General features: G+C 36.7%; 2 protein-coding genes across 4 annotated transcripts in view; one reads left to right on the forward strand and one right to left on the reverse strand.

Annotated features, from left to right (window-relative positions):
* Positions 1-13,059, reverse strand: part of LOC145987582 (putative glutamate receptor) — a 104,925-nt gene extending 91,866 nt beyond the window's left edge. The window contains exon 1 of the mRNA XM_083121930.1: positions 12,415-13,059. The gene's annotated coding sequence lies outside the window, so the exon portion shown is untranslated. The remainder of the gene's footprint in view (positions 1-12,414) is intronic.
* TrpA1 (Transient receptor potential cation channel A1) overlaps positions 1-17,473 on the forward strand; it is a 137,611-nt gene that overhangs the window by 10,915 nt on the left and 109,223 nt on the right. The window contains exon 1 of one of the 3 annotated variants that reach the window (XM_083122197.1): positions 10,964-11,151. The exons of 1 other annotated variant lie outside the window; for it this stretch is intronic. In XM_083122197.1, the coding sequence (XP_082978323.1) occupies positions 11,029-11,151 (123 nt within the window). In that variant the 5' untranslated portion in view covers positions 10,964-11,028. Of the gene's footprint in view, positions 1-10,963; positions 11,152-13,307; positions 13,397-17,473 lie in introns of those variants that run through there. One more of the 3 variants, XM_083122199.1, reaches the window with a different exon arrangement.

Genomic DNA, 17,473 nt, shown 5'->3' on the forward strand with positions numbered 1-17,473 from the left:
TCCAGGAATAATTCCACCTGAATTCTTACCATTTTACTCAAATAATTTGAGAGAATACGAATCTCTTTCCTTGTAAGACGTAGAATCATACACTTTTGCTTTATCTTTTATTTTGTCTACTGCTGGTATATCGGAAACGGTTTGTTTTCATCTCGGTTTTTATATTTGTCTGACATCAACGTACAATTTCAAAAGTTATTCATGTCCGAAAAAAAAATCGTATGAATATTGAAATAAGCAACTGAAATAAACATTTCATACATCACGTAGTGCATTACTTTAGAATATCAACTTGTTGGCCTCCGTGACAGAGTAGTCAACGTAACGTGCTACGACGCCAGAGGTTCGAAGCCTGGGTGTTGTCACATCATCAATTACTGATACTCACGATTAACCCAAGAAATAGAAAAGTGACGTAAAATAATTGGAAAGGAGAGAAAGAAACAAAACACCAACTTTAAAAAATTCAAGTAGAGTACATATTATTTCGTACAAGTTTTTCAATTACGTCTGCTATTTATTGTGGCCATTGACTGTGTCACAGACCCCCAACTATACTTAGGCCTCACAGTGACCTGAGAAGCTCCAAACTGTTATCACTGGCCGAAGTTTCGAAAGTTGGAAAACATACAACTGTTGCAGATCGTCCAGCATATTAAGGCTTCATGTAATTGCTTGCGTTCAGAAAAGAAAAACAACGGAATAGCTTCATTAACCTTTCTTCCCCATTGTTATACGTTTGTTTGCGAACTGTCACATGCCATGCATGCTTTCATTACTGTTGTAGGGAATGGATACAAATATTATTTCCATACGTAGAGAGCAACTACAGATTCACAGTCACAAATCATTATATTTACGCATTTGGTCGTTTCTAGATGACCATATTTTAACCATTTTCGGATGTATTCAGCACATTTTTACTTTTTCAAGTTATAAAGAACTTTCTTTACACTCTTAGGTATTTCCGACGTGGATTATGTATGATTGTTTTCTGGCATTCTAAGTAGAATGTGCTTTTCGAGGCACAATAGGCTATCATTTACACTTGAAAATTTCCACACGTAGTTAGTCATTATACGTACTTTACAACCCGGGGTTCATAAACATGAGTGTGAAATAACCTGAATTGTGTGAAAATATCCCAGCACATGGTAATAGGTTATAGGCAGTGGCGCCAACTTTTGAACAAACATTTGGCAGTCTGAAGTCGGAGATTTGTTTCATAATTTTATGCCATAAGACATGTCATAGGCTGAGGATTTGCCCTAAAAGGTCTTTTTTGTTCCGTGGCCAGAAAATATAGGTTTTTGCGTTTCAAGACAGTTGCAGACCATTTCTGAGAGAAATATGTGAATTTAGAGTGACTGTTTTTGCCTATTTTAGTCGGAAGTGCTTATTTCTAAGATAACTTCTTTTTGAGTGCCTAATCAACAAAAAAAATATTAAAAATGTGTCGATGTTCATTACTTTTAGTGCCTACTTTGTATTTTTCGGTGCCTTTTTTGAGAGCTTTTAATGCGTATCGATCCTCATTGTGGTTGTAAGTCCTTATTCTCCCTTACTTTAGTGTAAATAATATAGGGCACTGACAAATATCACATGGAGATGTAACAATGAAAATTATGAAATATTTTGACAATACTCAGTCAGCAATTAAATTGTGAGAACTCTTTAAATGTGTAATGATGAAACATTTTCTTTTCTTAAGTGTGGGATTTTATTTCTAAAATAAAACATAACAAGATTATTGGGTGGACTCGAGCCCCACATGCCCATATAAGCTGGCGCCACCCATTGTGTAGCTTGGAGGTTAACCGTCCATTTCTCTCCACAAACGAAAGCAAAAAATTTCAACCATATCATGCTGGATATACTTTTGGATGACCGTGAGGTTAAAAATTACCAGATTTAGATTAAGTTGGAAGCATATCATGTACTTGAATTTCTTATTTTGTAATAGCAGCATATTTACTCATAATATCAGTGGGGAAGCAAATGAAAGAAGAGTACTTTTAGTTATCCAGTGAGGATCGATCACGAAATATCTGTCAATTCCTTCTTCCACGTTTTCGATTGCATTCTAAGAATTCATGATGCAGAAATAACATTTTGTTAAACGTATTCCATAATAATAATCCGTGGCTGGACAGCCCTAGAAGGGCCTATCTCCCGATTGCCAGTCTCCCTCCCACAATCCTACCTAGAGGTGTGGAGTTCTTCAACCGGTAATGGGAGTGACGTGGGGTCAGCACGTCGAACCCCCAGTCGTCATAGGAGATATCCGTGACCGGATTACGGTACTCACTCGTAGCTCCCCAATTTCCTCACGATGGTGGGTTGCCACCGGCCCTATACACAAGCCGAGAACCCAGAGACTGAACCCATGCGGACTCGAACGCATGCCGTCCCGCAGTCGGAGCCCAAAGCACAGCGCTTTTGACCACACGACCACGAAGGAGGACTAAACGTATATCAGATATACCCTCCATCGTCATTTTAACTGGTATTCAATTTAATAAAAAAAATGCAAATGTATTTGTTTTGATATTTGCTTTCTGCTTCAAGCTCTAAAGCTCTTTATGACAAATTGGTTTGTTTTTCAACGTTGATGAGGAAAACTGTTTACTTTTCTCCCCATTTAGAAAGAGTAGAATGTTTAACATTGTTTCCCTTGTTCATACAGTCCACGAATGTAAACAAGAGACGAGGCGAGGCTCCAAAGTGTTCATGTGGATAGAATAGGCAAGGAAATCTAGGCGTGGTCAAATGTCCCGCGATCAGAAAACTCATCACGAAGGAGCTGAAGAGTGTCTCATCAGTTGACCGTGACAGTCACACTTTCAGAACTTGTGATACATTATTGAGATTATGAGAACGAGTTTCGAAAATTACAAGTAATTTCCGTGAGTAACCTTATTCTGAAACATGTGCCGTAAATTTCGAGTTGAATTCATTCGGCAGTTTTTTTTTTGTTTAATGCATTTCTTATCACCTAAGTCAGTTTAATGTTTTATTTCGTCGAGTTCTGGTACGTTCTTCCATAGAAAATGTGGGAAAATGAGAAAAAATAGTCCGAGTACATCAAAGTCAATTACTACAAGATTTCTTTCACATTTCTTTAGCGGTATGAAAAACTCAATATGCTGACCAAGGCAGAAATTAATTTTATTATAAAACATAAACTAAACTTAACCTTGCTAGAAGGTTGAAACGTTAAGTTTAGTTTATGTTTTATAATAAAATAAATTTCTGCCTTGGTCAGCATATTGAGTTTTTCATATCATGGAAACAAGGCTTAATGGTGTTAGGTATAATTGGACATTTTCCGAGGCTCAAGCGATATGGTTCAAGCCTATATATTACATATGCGAAACACTTCAGGTTGGTAAATTTAATTACACCTTCCTCTATGGGACTTGTGTGCTGTTCGTTAGTGTTTCATCTTATCACCATTCATCCTCATCTTCTCAATTAGCCAATAGTGACAAAAGCACAAAGTAAAATAAATCAAATCATTGATTAATTATCACACCATATGCTGGAATGCTCTTGAGAAACGCCATCTTCTGGAGTTATTTATTTATTTATTATTATTATTATTATTAAACACAACAGGCGAATGCCCAATTACAGTGTTCTACTTTTCTTGCTTTGAGTTTGTAAATTTACAGTTTGATAAGAAATATTATTGTGCAGAAATGTAAATAAACATAAAACATTTCAACGCTAAATTATATGTGTATACAACAGTTGACAAACCGAGTTATAATAATACATGTTAATTGAAAAGAATGGAATAAAATATCTAACTATTATCTACAAAAATAGCCTACATGAATACAATATTTCAATTATTAAGTACAATGCACAACGTATTTATCTTTCCACTCAGTATTTCAGATCTTTAGCACCATATACAATATATATATATATATGATTTGATTTTTTGATTTTAAAATTGTGGGAGCGTCAGCACTTAGGCTATTTTGCTCCCGTCACATTATACGGGGGCCAGCCCCTTATCATTACTAAGAACAACTCTAACGTTGCATAATTAAAAATCTTAAAATGTTCTGACTTCTGTTAAAAGCTGAGGCTGTAAACTGGCACTCAGCACACATAAGGACAACAGGACAATACAAACAAAATTATACTGGCCATGGGGCCAGTCGCCAGAGCCTCGTTAGTCTTCAGTCCAGGGTGTACTAACGTGGAAGTGAGGTTGACATTTGGGTGCACTACGTGGAAGGTCACCCCTTACACCCCATATATATATATATATATATATATATATATATATATATATATATATATATATATGGAGATTATAATATATTATAAATTACATAAAATATGGAAATAAAATAAACAGTATAAATCAAGGATACAAGTTATTTACCTTGACGAAATACATTAATTATGTGTGTAATAAAGGACCTGTAAATAATTGATACTCTAGAAAGTACGTACATATAGGCTATGTAATTGAGTAAAAACTACGAAAGAAATATATATTTACAAAAATTGCGTTTATGTTTACATTGTTGACATTTATTCTTCCATTCCTTGAATAACTTTTTTGAATGCCCCAATAGGCATGTGAAATATATCTAATTTTGGTTCCCTTTCGGAACATCTGTTGTACAGTTCACACATTCTCCTGATACGTGATTTATTTATAATGTTCGATCTTCTGTTACTACAGTAAAAGAGGCCCCCTTTGGATCGTGTCTTGGAGATAGGAACACGTATGTGTATAACTTACCAGTACTGAAAACAGGGAGATGTAGTAAAATAAAACCCTATTTACAAGCAAACTTGTACTACCAGCACTCATTGACTCTTCAGTATATTGAGTATTTTTGTTATGTGTGTGTTTAGATTTTACGTTTTTTTTTACTTATCTTCGCCATCCACAACAAAAAATATATAAGCCTTGCTCCTCCTGATTGATTGATTGATCTAGTTTATTTTACTTCGCGTTTTGTGCCTCTTGGCTAATTTGCGAAGATGGGGATGAGTGATGAAATGATGAAATTGATGAATGGACATTCACAAACAACCAAGCCCGACCAGGTTTCGAACCCGGGACCCTTGGCGTCGCAGCGCGATGTGCTAACCACTTTTTTTTTTTTTTTTTTAAAGGAAAGCCCCTAGGCGTAAGCTTTCCCCATCACACTTCATTCACTCATATCATTTACATTTCTATTTCAGGACTTTTCAGGACAGACAATCACAAATACCCATGCCTTACCCGGGACTCGAACCCGGAACCCCTGGCGTTGTAGCGCGCTCTGCTAACCACTTCGCCACGGAGGTCGACATCACTCGGCCACAGGGTCGGGCCCTTGCTCCTCCTGTACGGTTGGCCAATTATGCATTAAAAATCACCAAGTATAATTACATCAATAGTTGTTGAAGTTCCTTGTGCAAATTTCCTTGTTTATACATAGAGAGGATAATCAGGGCGTGTGAGACATTTTTAGAAAGGCACGCAAATGCCAACCCCCTTTCCACGTAGTACATCCTGGACTGTATTTTGCAGACTAGCGAGGCTCTGGCGTCTGGACTCACAGCCAGTATAATGCTCTATGGGGCTTGTTGTTGTGTTGTGTCGTCCATATATGTTTGTGATCGTCCATTCATCCATTTCATCTTTCATTCCCATGTTCGCGATTAGCTAAAAGTCGAAGAAATGCGATATTAAATGAGCTAAATTAATCATATCAACCAGAGAGGATAATATAATTCTCATATCTCGGCATGACAATGCCAATTGACTGCCGATTTCTATTTAACTCTACTAGTTGTGATAATTTGGTTGTAGTGAAACATTAAATATAGCGTTATTTTTAATGTTCTCTGAATGTGCGACAATGGTTCTACACCAGCTCGCAATGTTAACTGGACATTATCTATGGTCCCGTACTTTACACTGTTACTTATTTTAGCACTTCTTTCCGAGAGAGCACAATCAAATTTCACCTAAAGAGAGAAAGTAGTGTTAAATAGAAGTGAAAAGGCACTAGACAAATATGTAATACCCAATTTACATCGCATGCTAGTATTTCAATTAAAACATACGATTTCGTAGAGAATGAATAAATTACATATATCTTTATAGTTCAGAAATATAATGAATGAATAGTTTGGACCTTTCAGATATCAAACAGATATGTTTTCATCGATTCCATTGCGAATGCTATGGGGAAATCTGATGAATCTACAGACTGTGAAATTGGATTTGACACGTCGAATCTCCTTGAGTCCACGAGGACACGTCATATGATATTTCGCCTCACTAAAGCAGACAGGTCATTCCAGTTAAAGGAAACACGTGTCGCGCTGCTTTTCTTTTAGCTACAATTTTCTTGCACTTCTGGACATTATCTATATCGTAAATACACGGAAGTCACGCGTTAGTATCAAGAATGTTCCACACAATCGTTAGATAATTTCGAAATCTTGAAACTAGTATGAGTGAAATATATGATTATTTTTGGACTGAAATCCATAAACAATATTGTTAATTTCGATACATTTTATAAACACGTTTACAAAGCACTTGATGTCAGTCTCAGAAAAGCAACAGAAGGACAGTTCGAACATATGAGCTAATAAGGAGAGACTTGGATGAATCGTTTGGGAGCCTCTATTTCCGGTGTAGGCGTAACTTAGGGGAGCAGAATCGAACTTGGAGCTTAACTTTGGGGAGGATGGCAAAAATTTTCAAGTCCATAATAATACTGTATCATCTAAGACTATTTTGACAAAGAAGTAAGATAATTTTGATAATGAGCCCTGACAATATCGCACCATCAGTGGACAACATGCGTTCCGAAGAGGGGTATCAGGAGTTAGAAAACATACCCAACCCTCTGTGTTTGTGTGTGTGTTTATGTTATTGGCGTCGCTTTTCTTCCACTTTTAGCTAATCGCGACGATGAGAATTATTGACTATATGGTGAAGTTGATGAAGGGACACTCACAAAGAACACACATGCCGCGCCAGGAGCGTATATGGTAGCTATGTGTATACTTTGAGACCTTGAAGTTTTAAGTCCACTTTATGCATAGATAGGCTAATCGAGACTGGACGTACAGTTTGCAGTGGGATACAAACCAGGATGTGCGTGTGCGTGTGTGTGTGTGGGTGTGTATTGTTTGCGTGTATGTTATGTTGACCAGAGTTTTAAAACAACAAAACATGACATTTTTAATATTTTTCTGAAGGAAAAACTTAGCAAACCTGATAGCAAAATGTACACATTTTAATACAAAAACTGTTTCATCATAAATACTTAGGTTTGAAAAATAAATAAAAAAATCTCTAATTAATTAATGGAGCCGCGGTGATCCAGTCGACAGGGCGTCTGACTTCCACGCGGGAGACCCGGTTTCGATCCCTAGGGTGGGTGAACTAAGGTCGGAATTTTTCCGGCCTGTCCCCGCATAAAGCGGCTCTAGGCTCAAACAGCCTCAATTAAATGGGTACCTGGTATCCCTGGGGGTTAAAGGCGGCCGGAGAGTGATGATGATAACTTCACCGATCGATAGAATGTGTGGTACCCTACCCCACATCTGCCTATGTATGCCTCATGGCATGATGCAAAGTGCACGTGAAACTTTGCCTTTGCCTAATAAATAAATACACCTCTATCAATGTTACTATTCCATAGTATATAGTAATAGCGGAGAAGATGAATAGTTTCAGTAGTTTTATACCGGTAAGTTACTGTCCCGTTTTACGTTAAAAAAAATCGGGAGAGAGATTCAAAAAATTGACGGTCTTGACTAATACAAGACGCATGGTCTCTTTAGTGTGCGTGCATTTTATTTCTGTGCGTACCGTAATGACAAAATCTAAGGAATGTAGTCAAAGTGAAGCGGTAGAGGTTTTCTATCATCCAACATCCCCTGTTCGTACGGTAAGTGACGAGGGTAGTGCGACACAAGTTCAGGCACTCGTATGTCCTAGCTCTCGCTCGAACCTCGTCTACTCGCAAATGACACCCTTGTTCACCTTAATAGTTATCTCTCTCTATCTCTCTCTCTTGATATTCCTTCATCGTGTCCGGGAACTTCGTTAGCGAGGTGCTGACGCGTATATAGCTATATATCAATCAGGGGCGGACAGACATAGGCGTGCGCGCAGGGGGTGCCCGGACTCAACAAATAAGAAAATATAGAAACTACTAAAGATTATGAAAATAATATCCGTGTTAAAAAAGTAAGGAATTCAGTTTTACTTGGGATGTCCCTCTCTCTCTCTCCCCAAACAATGTTACATTGTTTGCTACAATAATTATTATATTATTATACTATAATAATTATTATGTTATTATAATTACTGATTATAATCAACAATCACACAGTGTAAATATGTTTTTCATTTTATAAATCATAAGTGCTCCTCCACAAAGCGACACACACTTATCCCTCTTCCAAACACAGCCTCGATTGCGATTGTCAATCTCACTTCTACGTAGTGCATCCTGGTAACAGATTCTTGCAGGCTAACGAGGCTCTGGTGCCTGAACTCACGGCCAGAATAATATTGTGTGCTGATTGCTCCTTTATAACCTCAGATTTTAACTTAAGGCCGTACTAAAGCCGATTTTGCTGCAACTTTAAGATAACAGATGGCACCACCGTTTGTCATGGCCTCCGAGGGCCATGTTGCCAGATCTCCGCGAAATCAAGGTAGATACATATACATTGGTCGATTAGGGTACTCGTTGATGGGATATAACATCACGTTGGTTAGAAGATTTTTCCCTTACCGTATCTAAATTAGTGATAAGGTTGTGTCTGGGACCTTGGGTCTATTTTTTAACATGGCTTTAGAACCCCATTAAGTCAGGAGATTTTAGTTCTCAGAGACAGTATAGTTTGAATTCTTGTTAAGTAATGAATGAATGCATTAGTTTTGAAAATTGCATAAGGAAGTTTTCAAGATATATTTTCTTTTTTGTCCCCAGTGCTGTAGGCCCAAAATGTTTAGAAGGTATACCTTCAGAAGGAATACAGAAGCTAAGTTCCATGAAACGTTTTTCATTGACTTTGTATTATATTCCAATTAAATGTATGCATGAAATCATTTAACTTCTACAAAAATGCCATTGATAGTACAGTGCTGCTGGTGATAACAATGATTGGCATAAAGTAGGCGTTTTAAAATTGAAAAATAAGAAACGCTTGTTTTAATGGTTCCATTTAAACATAAAGGGTGCAAAAGTATTTTATAGGCTGCAGTACAGCTTATTAATATATATATATATATTTCTTTTTTGTTGATATTGGTCTGTGAATTGTCAGTTTGAAAACACTTTAATACTACTTTAAGCAATAAAGCCTTCTTCTGTAGCTGTTTCTAAATGTCTATTCGAAGACACTCCTAAATACCTCTTTTCATACGTCATACACTTGTTACTAGAACGTTTTGCATAGACCCTTGAATTAGTGTCATTTGCAGCATGGTGGTTTTCCAGCCATATCTTCATATTTTTTCTGAGGTTGATCAACTAGTGGCAAGGGCGGCCGCAAAAAAAAATTCTCAGGGGGGCACAATCACATAAAGTTTTATTATTATTATTGCCATTATTATTAATAATATTGTTATTATTACTGCTTTTATTGCTTCTATTTTTGTTATATTTATTATTACATTAATATTACTACTACTTCTACTACTTGTTTCTTAAAAAATTACATACATTTGTAATTTCCATATTCTGTATATCGATATAGCTACAATTTGCAAAACTGCATACTTAACATTAATTCATCTGGGACAAAAAGCTGTTTTTTATAGCCTAGTTAGATAATCAGTGTAAAATAGACTGTAAGCTTAAATGTAACCCTATTTCAAATAATAATAATAAAAATAATAATAATAATAATAATAATAATGGTTGCTGTAACTTACGGAAGTCACAGAAAACAATACTTTTTGTTATAAAATATATATCTACAATTTCACCATTCGAATTACATTAACTCTTTCCAGAAATCTTATAAAAAATCAATCCATAGACCATCATACATTTCATCAGTTCACATTTCATCCTCATCGTCGCTATTAACTCTAATGGGTAGAGAAGCTACGTAAAAGTATCGTGATTAACATACGTATATCGCACCCCCGTGGTAAGTGGGATCCATGAGTATTACCGTGCAAATTGTCCATCACCATGTTCGTGCACTTTATTTTACCCAATAAGAACTTCAAGAATTAATAGAGAACTCAAAACAAGATGTTGGAAACTTCAGCACCAACGTGAATAAAAATCCATCGCTTAAAAACACATAAGGATGTAAGATGTAACAATTAATGAAAATAGTCATGGACAATTTGCAGGGTAATACTCATGGATCCCACTGTACTAGTGGAAGGAACGGAGTTGAAGCAGCTCTTTGTTGTAAGCATTATTACATTTAAAACTCAATTTCTCTTCGAAATTGCTAGTCGCGTGTAGCCGAGATCAATGTTTCTCTTCACGTGTTTGCTAACTTCACGAATGTGATTATAGCTTTCAATGGCACATCAACAGCTTCTCTGAAATTTGATCTATTGATATTTCAGGGAGCAGCGGGTTAATCTAGGGTTAAGCTCAGCCCTTACGAACGCAAATTGGAAATTTGTTTTCGAACTATGCGTTCGGCGTTCAGCATCGTTCGAATGGGAACAAGAAAGGAACAAAATGGAACCTTGAGAACGTACTGATTACTAAACGAATCAATAACTTTCCATTAAAATTACTTTTTTAGTTTCTACGACGAAATTGCAGTTTAATTTAGCAAAGTAAACATTTTCATTTGCGTTTTCTTTTAGAAATCATTGTTATTGATAATGATCTTCCAATTTCCATTTCCTAATTGTTTCGTTTTTCTTAATTTTCAGATACCAAGGAAGGGCTCACAAAAGAATTCACTCAGCAGTTTCCGCACATTGAACTTCTGTCCATAGCAGCAGCCGGGCTGGGCGACGAAAATATTCCCGCAAGGGGGCGAGAGGGGAGGGCTATGCCTAACCCTTGGCTGGTGATGAGGGCCATTCGTTCCTTTCGGATCTTCCACAGGCACCAAGAAAACGTGGACTCTGATCATTCTGCCAACTATCAAGGTTCCCATGCAAGACGGATGGAGGTAAAGCATTTTTTTCTCTTTCTCTCTCTTTCCCTCTCCCCCTCTCTCTCTCTATGCATATAAAATTACCCCGGTATTGGTGTTCTTTATAAATGTCCCTTACCAATTTCATCATATCACCACTCATCGTCGCGATTAGCCAAAAGTGGCAGAAAATCCACTCTAAACAACAAAAATCAAATATATAAAATTAATAATTACTCTTTTTTATATTTTCTCTTACATTAATGTCAATACTTTGCTCCTGAGGACAAAGTAGGCATTTGTTCTAAAGAACAATTGGCAGCACATATAAAATTGTCCCATATTCCAAATTCATTGCCATTTAAATACAGACAAATACTTCGAGTTGTGAATTTGTATATTCATTTAGAATCGGTAGAATTTTCTCGCACTTAAGGTCATGGAACAATAAGCCTATATCCTTCAAAGAATAGAATAAAATGGGTCTACGTATATGTAAGCAGGCTTGGGCCATTCTTATACGAATTCTTGTCACAAATATAATGAATCAATCAGAAAGAAAGAAAAATGCAGTATAATAATATGATAAGGATTTTTGTACAATAAATACTTCTCGTATATTATACAATGACAAATAATACCTTGAATTGAATAGTATTTAAACTGTGAATTAGAAGCATGTAACAAGTCATCATTATTGGGGTATTATTGCTAGGGACAATGTGCTACGTATCTATCAATTACATGACGTATAAAGTGCAGGTGCAATTATTAATATTAATGTAAGTTAACGTTGTTGGTGGGACACTAGTAAGTTCCTTAGTTAGTCAATGGTGCAGGCAGTTTGTTCCATTCTCAGACTAGTCCCCTGAAGTATGTAGATATTTCAGAAGTCTGGTTTTTTATTGTACTTGAACGAAAAATGTTTCAAGAATTCAAATCTACATAACCGATAAAACTTTCGAAAATACACTTGGCGCGGTTGGTGTGCGAGGAGGTGAGAAAAGATTTCATTTCTTCAATAAAGGTTTTAATCGAAAAGAGTGTACATATGTGAACTAACAGGCTTTACATGAGGGAGATATTCAGAAACCGTCTCTGGGGAGAAAGTTTCATGAAAAAACATCTTAAGAAGTTGTTCTCTCTCATCTCCAACAGCAATATAAGAATTATTGTTGGGAATACCATATTAGGTGATATAACTGGGCAGAGATACTGGTTATTAATCGTCCGATACTTTATTTTGTTATGAACACTATCACCTTAACGTTACGGGTAGGAAAAAGGCCTCTCACTTACCTAATTTTCAAGTACCTTCTCTCCAGTATCCACTATCCTCGCACCACCTTCACACTTCACTTCCCAAACCCATCTCTCCCGTCAGCCACGCTTCCTTCCGGCCAATGCTTCTCACGTTTCTTCACTCAGCATTGGCATTGCCCGATTAAAAATGACACCTGCATTCCTGTTCTTTTAAGATCTTCTTTGTCCACACTGGTGCATGTCGGATTTGTCCAAATGGTGCTAAAGCTACACGCAGTAGCCCCAGAAGGTCAACACCACATTTTGGTCAACGTTTAACCTAAGTGGTGTTGAAATACCACAGACAAATGAATACAATTTAACACCACTGAGGTAAAACTGAGCAAACTGTGGTGCGGATATTCTTAGACCATGGTCACGCAGACAAACTTTAACACCAGTGATTTTTCAATGTGGGCCTCTACTTCATGGCTACACAATTATAAATACAGAAACTACAAATGTTATTGATATTATATTGATGAATACTTCCTTAGATATCCATTAACAAATCCTTCCTCAGGATACATGAAACAAAGTGAAATTAGAGTTCAAGCAAGAGCTTCTTTGACCACGAATATTTCTTACACGAAATCTAAAAGTACAAACATGATGCAAAACTCCGAAGAAAACACAAACATATCTCTCTTTTTATGATTTCACAACATGACGTGCAGCAGTAAACTTCGAATGCAAAGTTCCGGACATAAATAAAGATATTTTAACGACAAAGTCCTAGACATGCTGTTTTATGCAGATGAGGCTGATTTCACATTTCACGCTTCATTAAATCAAACAACGCCCGTTTCTGATCATCAAAAAATCCACACGTGATGCATGAAACATATATGCACCATGAAGGAATTGCTATTTGTGAGGTTAGTAACGAATGAAACGCTTAAAATTGCTTGAAAGCAAACGCACAGTCATCTCTGCCTTCAGCAATGGAGGAAACATTATCAACCCTTTTGTGGCATTAGTAAGTATGAGTCTGTATATCTTGATAGCATTTTAATATTTAATTATTTACTTTATCTTTATGTGTTGATTATTTCTCTTGTAGTCTACGGTTATTACAAGCATAAAAATACAATTTTTCATTGTGACGTTTCAGGAGAACACACGCTCCCTTCAGAAATTTATTTCTACGAGGTGCATTCAAGTTGTAAGGTCTCCAAAATTATTTTGTGAAATATACTCACTTCAGAAAGCTGAAACTGCCGTCACTTCTCAACATAATCACCGTCTAGACGTTCACATTTTTCACAACACTGACACGATAGCGTGGCCTCTACAGACGCTCTTTTAAGAGTCCGTTTTGTATACTACTGAATAATTGCTGATGCAAGAGGGGAACAGCTGGAAAATGTGCGACCACGGAGACTGTCCTTGAGCGTTGGAAAGAGCCAAAAATTGCTAGGTGCGATTAAAAATAAATGTCTGATGAAGGGAGCGTATGTTCTCCTGAAACGTCACAACGAAAAACTGTGTTTTTTATGCGTAGACTACAAGAGAAATAATTCTAGAATGCAAGCAATACGTACATACAAGAAAAACTCTTATGTGATTGATTGATTTTGTTTATTTTAATTCGCTTTTCTTCCGATTTTGGCTAATCGCGAAGATGAGGATGAGTGATGACATGAAGGGGCTCTAGCAAAGAACACAAAGGGCAGGATTCGAACCCTGGATCCCTGGCTTTGTAGCGCGTTGTACTAACTAGTAATCAGTGTGTGCTAACCTACTGTATATCGTTTCTGTGTGCAAAGTTGTGTTGAGCATTTCATTTTTATAACAAACGCTAAACATAGTAAATATACACTAAATGAAAGTTAAAATTATAGGCTTTTGATGATATGCTCATGGCAATTTTGTATCGTTTCCTTTGTTATCGGCAGTGGCGCCGCGTGCGGTTCATATACGGGTGTTCACAATAAAATTTTTATACTGATTGGAGATTTACTGCTCTCCCTTGTAACTTCATCTTCAATATTGAACAAGTAAGATTAACAGTTCGAACTTATTTTCAACAATTTCCCCCCAAAATCATGCTATATCTGAAGTAATACAATACTTTTTTATTCAATTAACACCCTTATAATTACGTTATTTACAATGAGTGATGGCTATTGCAAACTAATTAGTATAACATGCAATCTCAGGTATGTACAACACAAGATTATCATACTTCGCAATATACTTTGTATTACTCGGACCATATGTTAACCAACCACATTTATTCAGCATTGAAAGCACGTGCATCGTTAGCGGGACAGAGAGGAGGACGCGTCCAGTCCAGAAAAAAATATTTTGTATATATAAAATAAGATATTTGGGTATTGTATAGGATGTCCCCTCGCCCCGCCCACAATAACTAGGTTGTGATGTTTGTGATTGAAGTATCAGTCAATGTGACATTGATTGTATTCCTTCTTTCCTAGTGTTTCGTATTTCAGAGAGAGATTGATTTTCGACCATTTAAACCAAGGGTTCCCAAACTTGTTTGCTTCACGGCTCCCTTAGTTTTTTTAAGACGCCCAGAATGTAGCCCTCTCTAACACTTGCAACCCTCAGTTACTTATAAGATTGCTTGTCTTGTATTTCAAATTCAGAAACATTTTATATGTAAAAAAAGTACTAAATAAGCAGATATTTGAAACATTCATATCATTGACTAACAATTCAGTGAAAATATTGGAACATTTCGTAAGTTATAGACATATCCCATTGTGTTCATTGTCCACGCTATGTGAAATGGAATGATTGCGTTTGGAGTTAACTATGAAACATTAAAGAATAACATCTCCATTTCAACGAACTGAGAAGTGGAGAAAAATTGGATAATTCTTATAAATATAAAAATTACATTCATGTTTTTAATGGTATAATCGCAGGTAAAATCGAAATTGTTACGTGGAAGATTTTATCTTGCTCTGAAAGGCATTTCGCACCGATCGAATACATTCTGTGAAAATGTTATTGTATGCTTAATGTTGATAATTTCATCAATGCATCAATTCTTGACACTGAGACCATATTTTCTGCAACTACCTCATCTCTCCTCTCGTCTCCAGTCTCTTCTGTTCTCCTCCTCTCCTTCTCATTCTCACCCCCTTTCTCCTCTGCTTCCAGCTCATATCGCCTTCCCTCCTGTTCTCGCCCCTTGTCTTCATTCCACTCTTCTCCACTCATCATCACTTTTCCTGTCTTTGATTTCAACTCCACTGCACTCTTCTCCTCTTCTCTTCATTATTCTCTTTTTCCCTCTTTTACTCTATTCTCCACTCCCCTCTTCTCGTCTCCTCCCCTCCTCTCTTCTCTTCAATGCTCCATTTTCCTCATCTCTCCTCGAATCTTTTTCCTTTCTTCTCACTACTTCTCCGCTCCTCGTCTATCCTCTCTTTCTTCTCTCCTCTACATTTTCTCTTCTCCTTTCGCTTTCGCTTTCTCCTCTTCTCGTCTATCCTCTCTTTCTTCTCTCGTCTACTTTTCCTCTTCTCTTTTCTCTTTCTCCTCTCCTTTGTCATCTTTCGTTTCCTCTCTCCCCTGTTACTTTATGTAGACTCATCAGCGATGAAATACTAGAAAACCTATTTTTTTGTCTTTAAGAAAGAATTTTGTCATTTGTGATATAATAGTGATATTTTTAATAATTTTATACAATAATACTTGTTTCTTATTTCTTTCGCGTATTTCATAAATATCTATTGTGTATGTGGCAACCCTGAAATTGAGCCTAACTCTACACGCAACCCATTGTATAAATTGGGTTGCCTACTTTAAAATGTTGTTGTCCTAAAACTTTTGAGACACACTGTACAATGTACAGGTCCGGCTGGTGAGGGTACATCCTTTTTACTTGAGTTCCTTCTGCTTCGCTCAATCGCGAAAATGACTTTTCTTTCAAACTCTTAACAGTATTCATAGTGTACAAAACACAGCACTACACTACACACACACACGGCACAACACACACGCACGTCTGAAAGCCAGTGCACATAAATTCACCCAACCACTTGTCAATAGATATCTTGCTCTCGACATCGACACTAACCGCCTTTTACCCGTTGCCGCCAAAGAGCATATACTTTTTTGTTGCCCCGAAAAACTAACGGTACTTGATCTTTCCAAAACAAACGTGCTCCCTTGCAGTTCTTCCATATATATATACAGAGAGAGAGAGAGGTGGGGGCAGAGATATATTACAAAATAGTTCTGTGTTCCGCAAATTAACAAAGTTTTCAATTTTCCTTTAATTTTCTTAGCCTATACCAGTACCATTGAAAAGTTCTGATAATTCTATGTTTAGAAAATAATATATTTATGAATTAAATATTGCATATTAGCAAATAGCAATTATTATTACAATAAATGTTGAGTTAAACAAAAAAAATTAATAAAGCGACATTTTCGCATCACGACTGGCGTTCGAAGAAAGTCGGGACAGGGATCAAAAGTAATAGACTGTCCTAACTAAATCGGTGAATTGGACGTCTGGTAGCCTTGCATCGTTGATTATAAAATTAAAACTCCGCAATATTGCAGACTGCAAACTAGTGTTAGCTCTCTACACAACAAACACATTCATTTATGCAAGAACAAAATTTAAATTTTTACAAATTTGATAAATCGTCGATGTTATTTTCGTAGCTTTTTATAGGTTCACATTTAAATATTTCATGGTTCGAGGGGGAGGGGGCATGGCCCCCATGGCCCCTCCCCTGGGCACGGGCCTGGTTACACTATTGTCCTTTATTTCGATGTTTTTGTAATTTTTTGACAACTCCCCCTTGACTTTAGAGGTGTATGGCTGGCGATACTCCTTACATGTGTGCAGAACAAAGAACATCAAAGAGAGGTTACATAGAATTGACATGAACATATGCAAATAAACTTCGGGATTCAGATGTTTAGTACGCACAGATATAGAAATAAGGAAATAAAATCTCACAATGATTTTTACGAGCAAACTGTAGTAAACTGTTTATTAACACGACTGATTTTTCAAATTTCTGTTGCAACATTGTGCAATGTAGACTACATCTATAGATCTTTC

This window comes from Lepisma saccharinum, chromosome 5 (assembly GCF_977018435.1).
Source record: "Lepisma saccharinum chromosome 5, izLepSacc3.1, whole genome shotgun sequence".
Lineage (NCBI taxonomy): Eukaryota > Metazoa > Arthropoda > Insecta > Zygentoma > Lepismatidae > Lepisma > Lepisma saccharinum.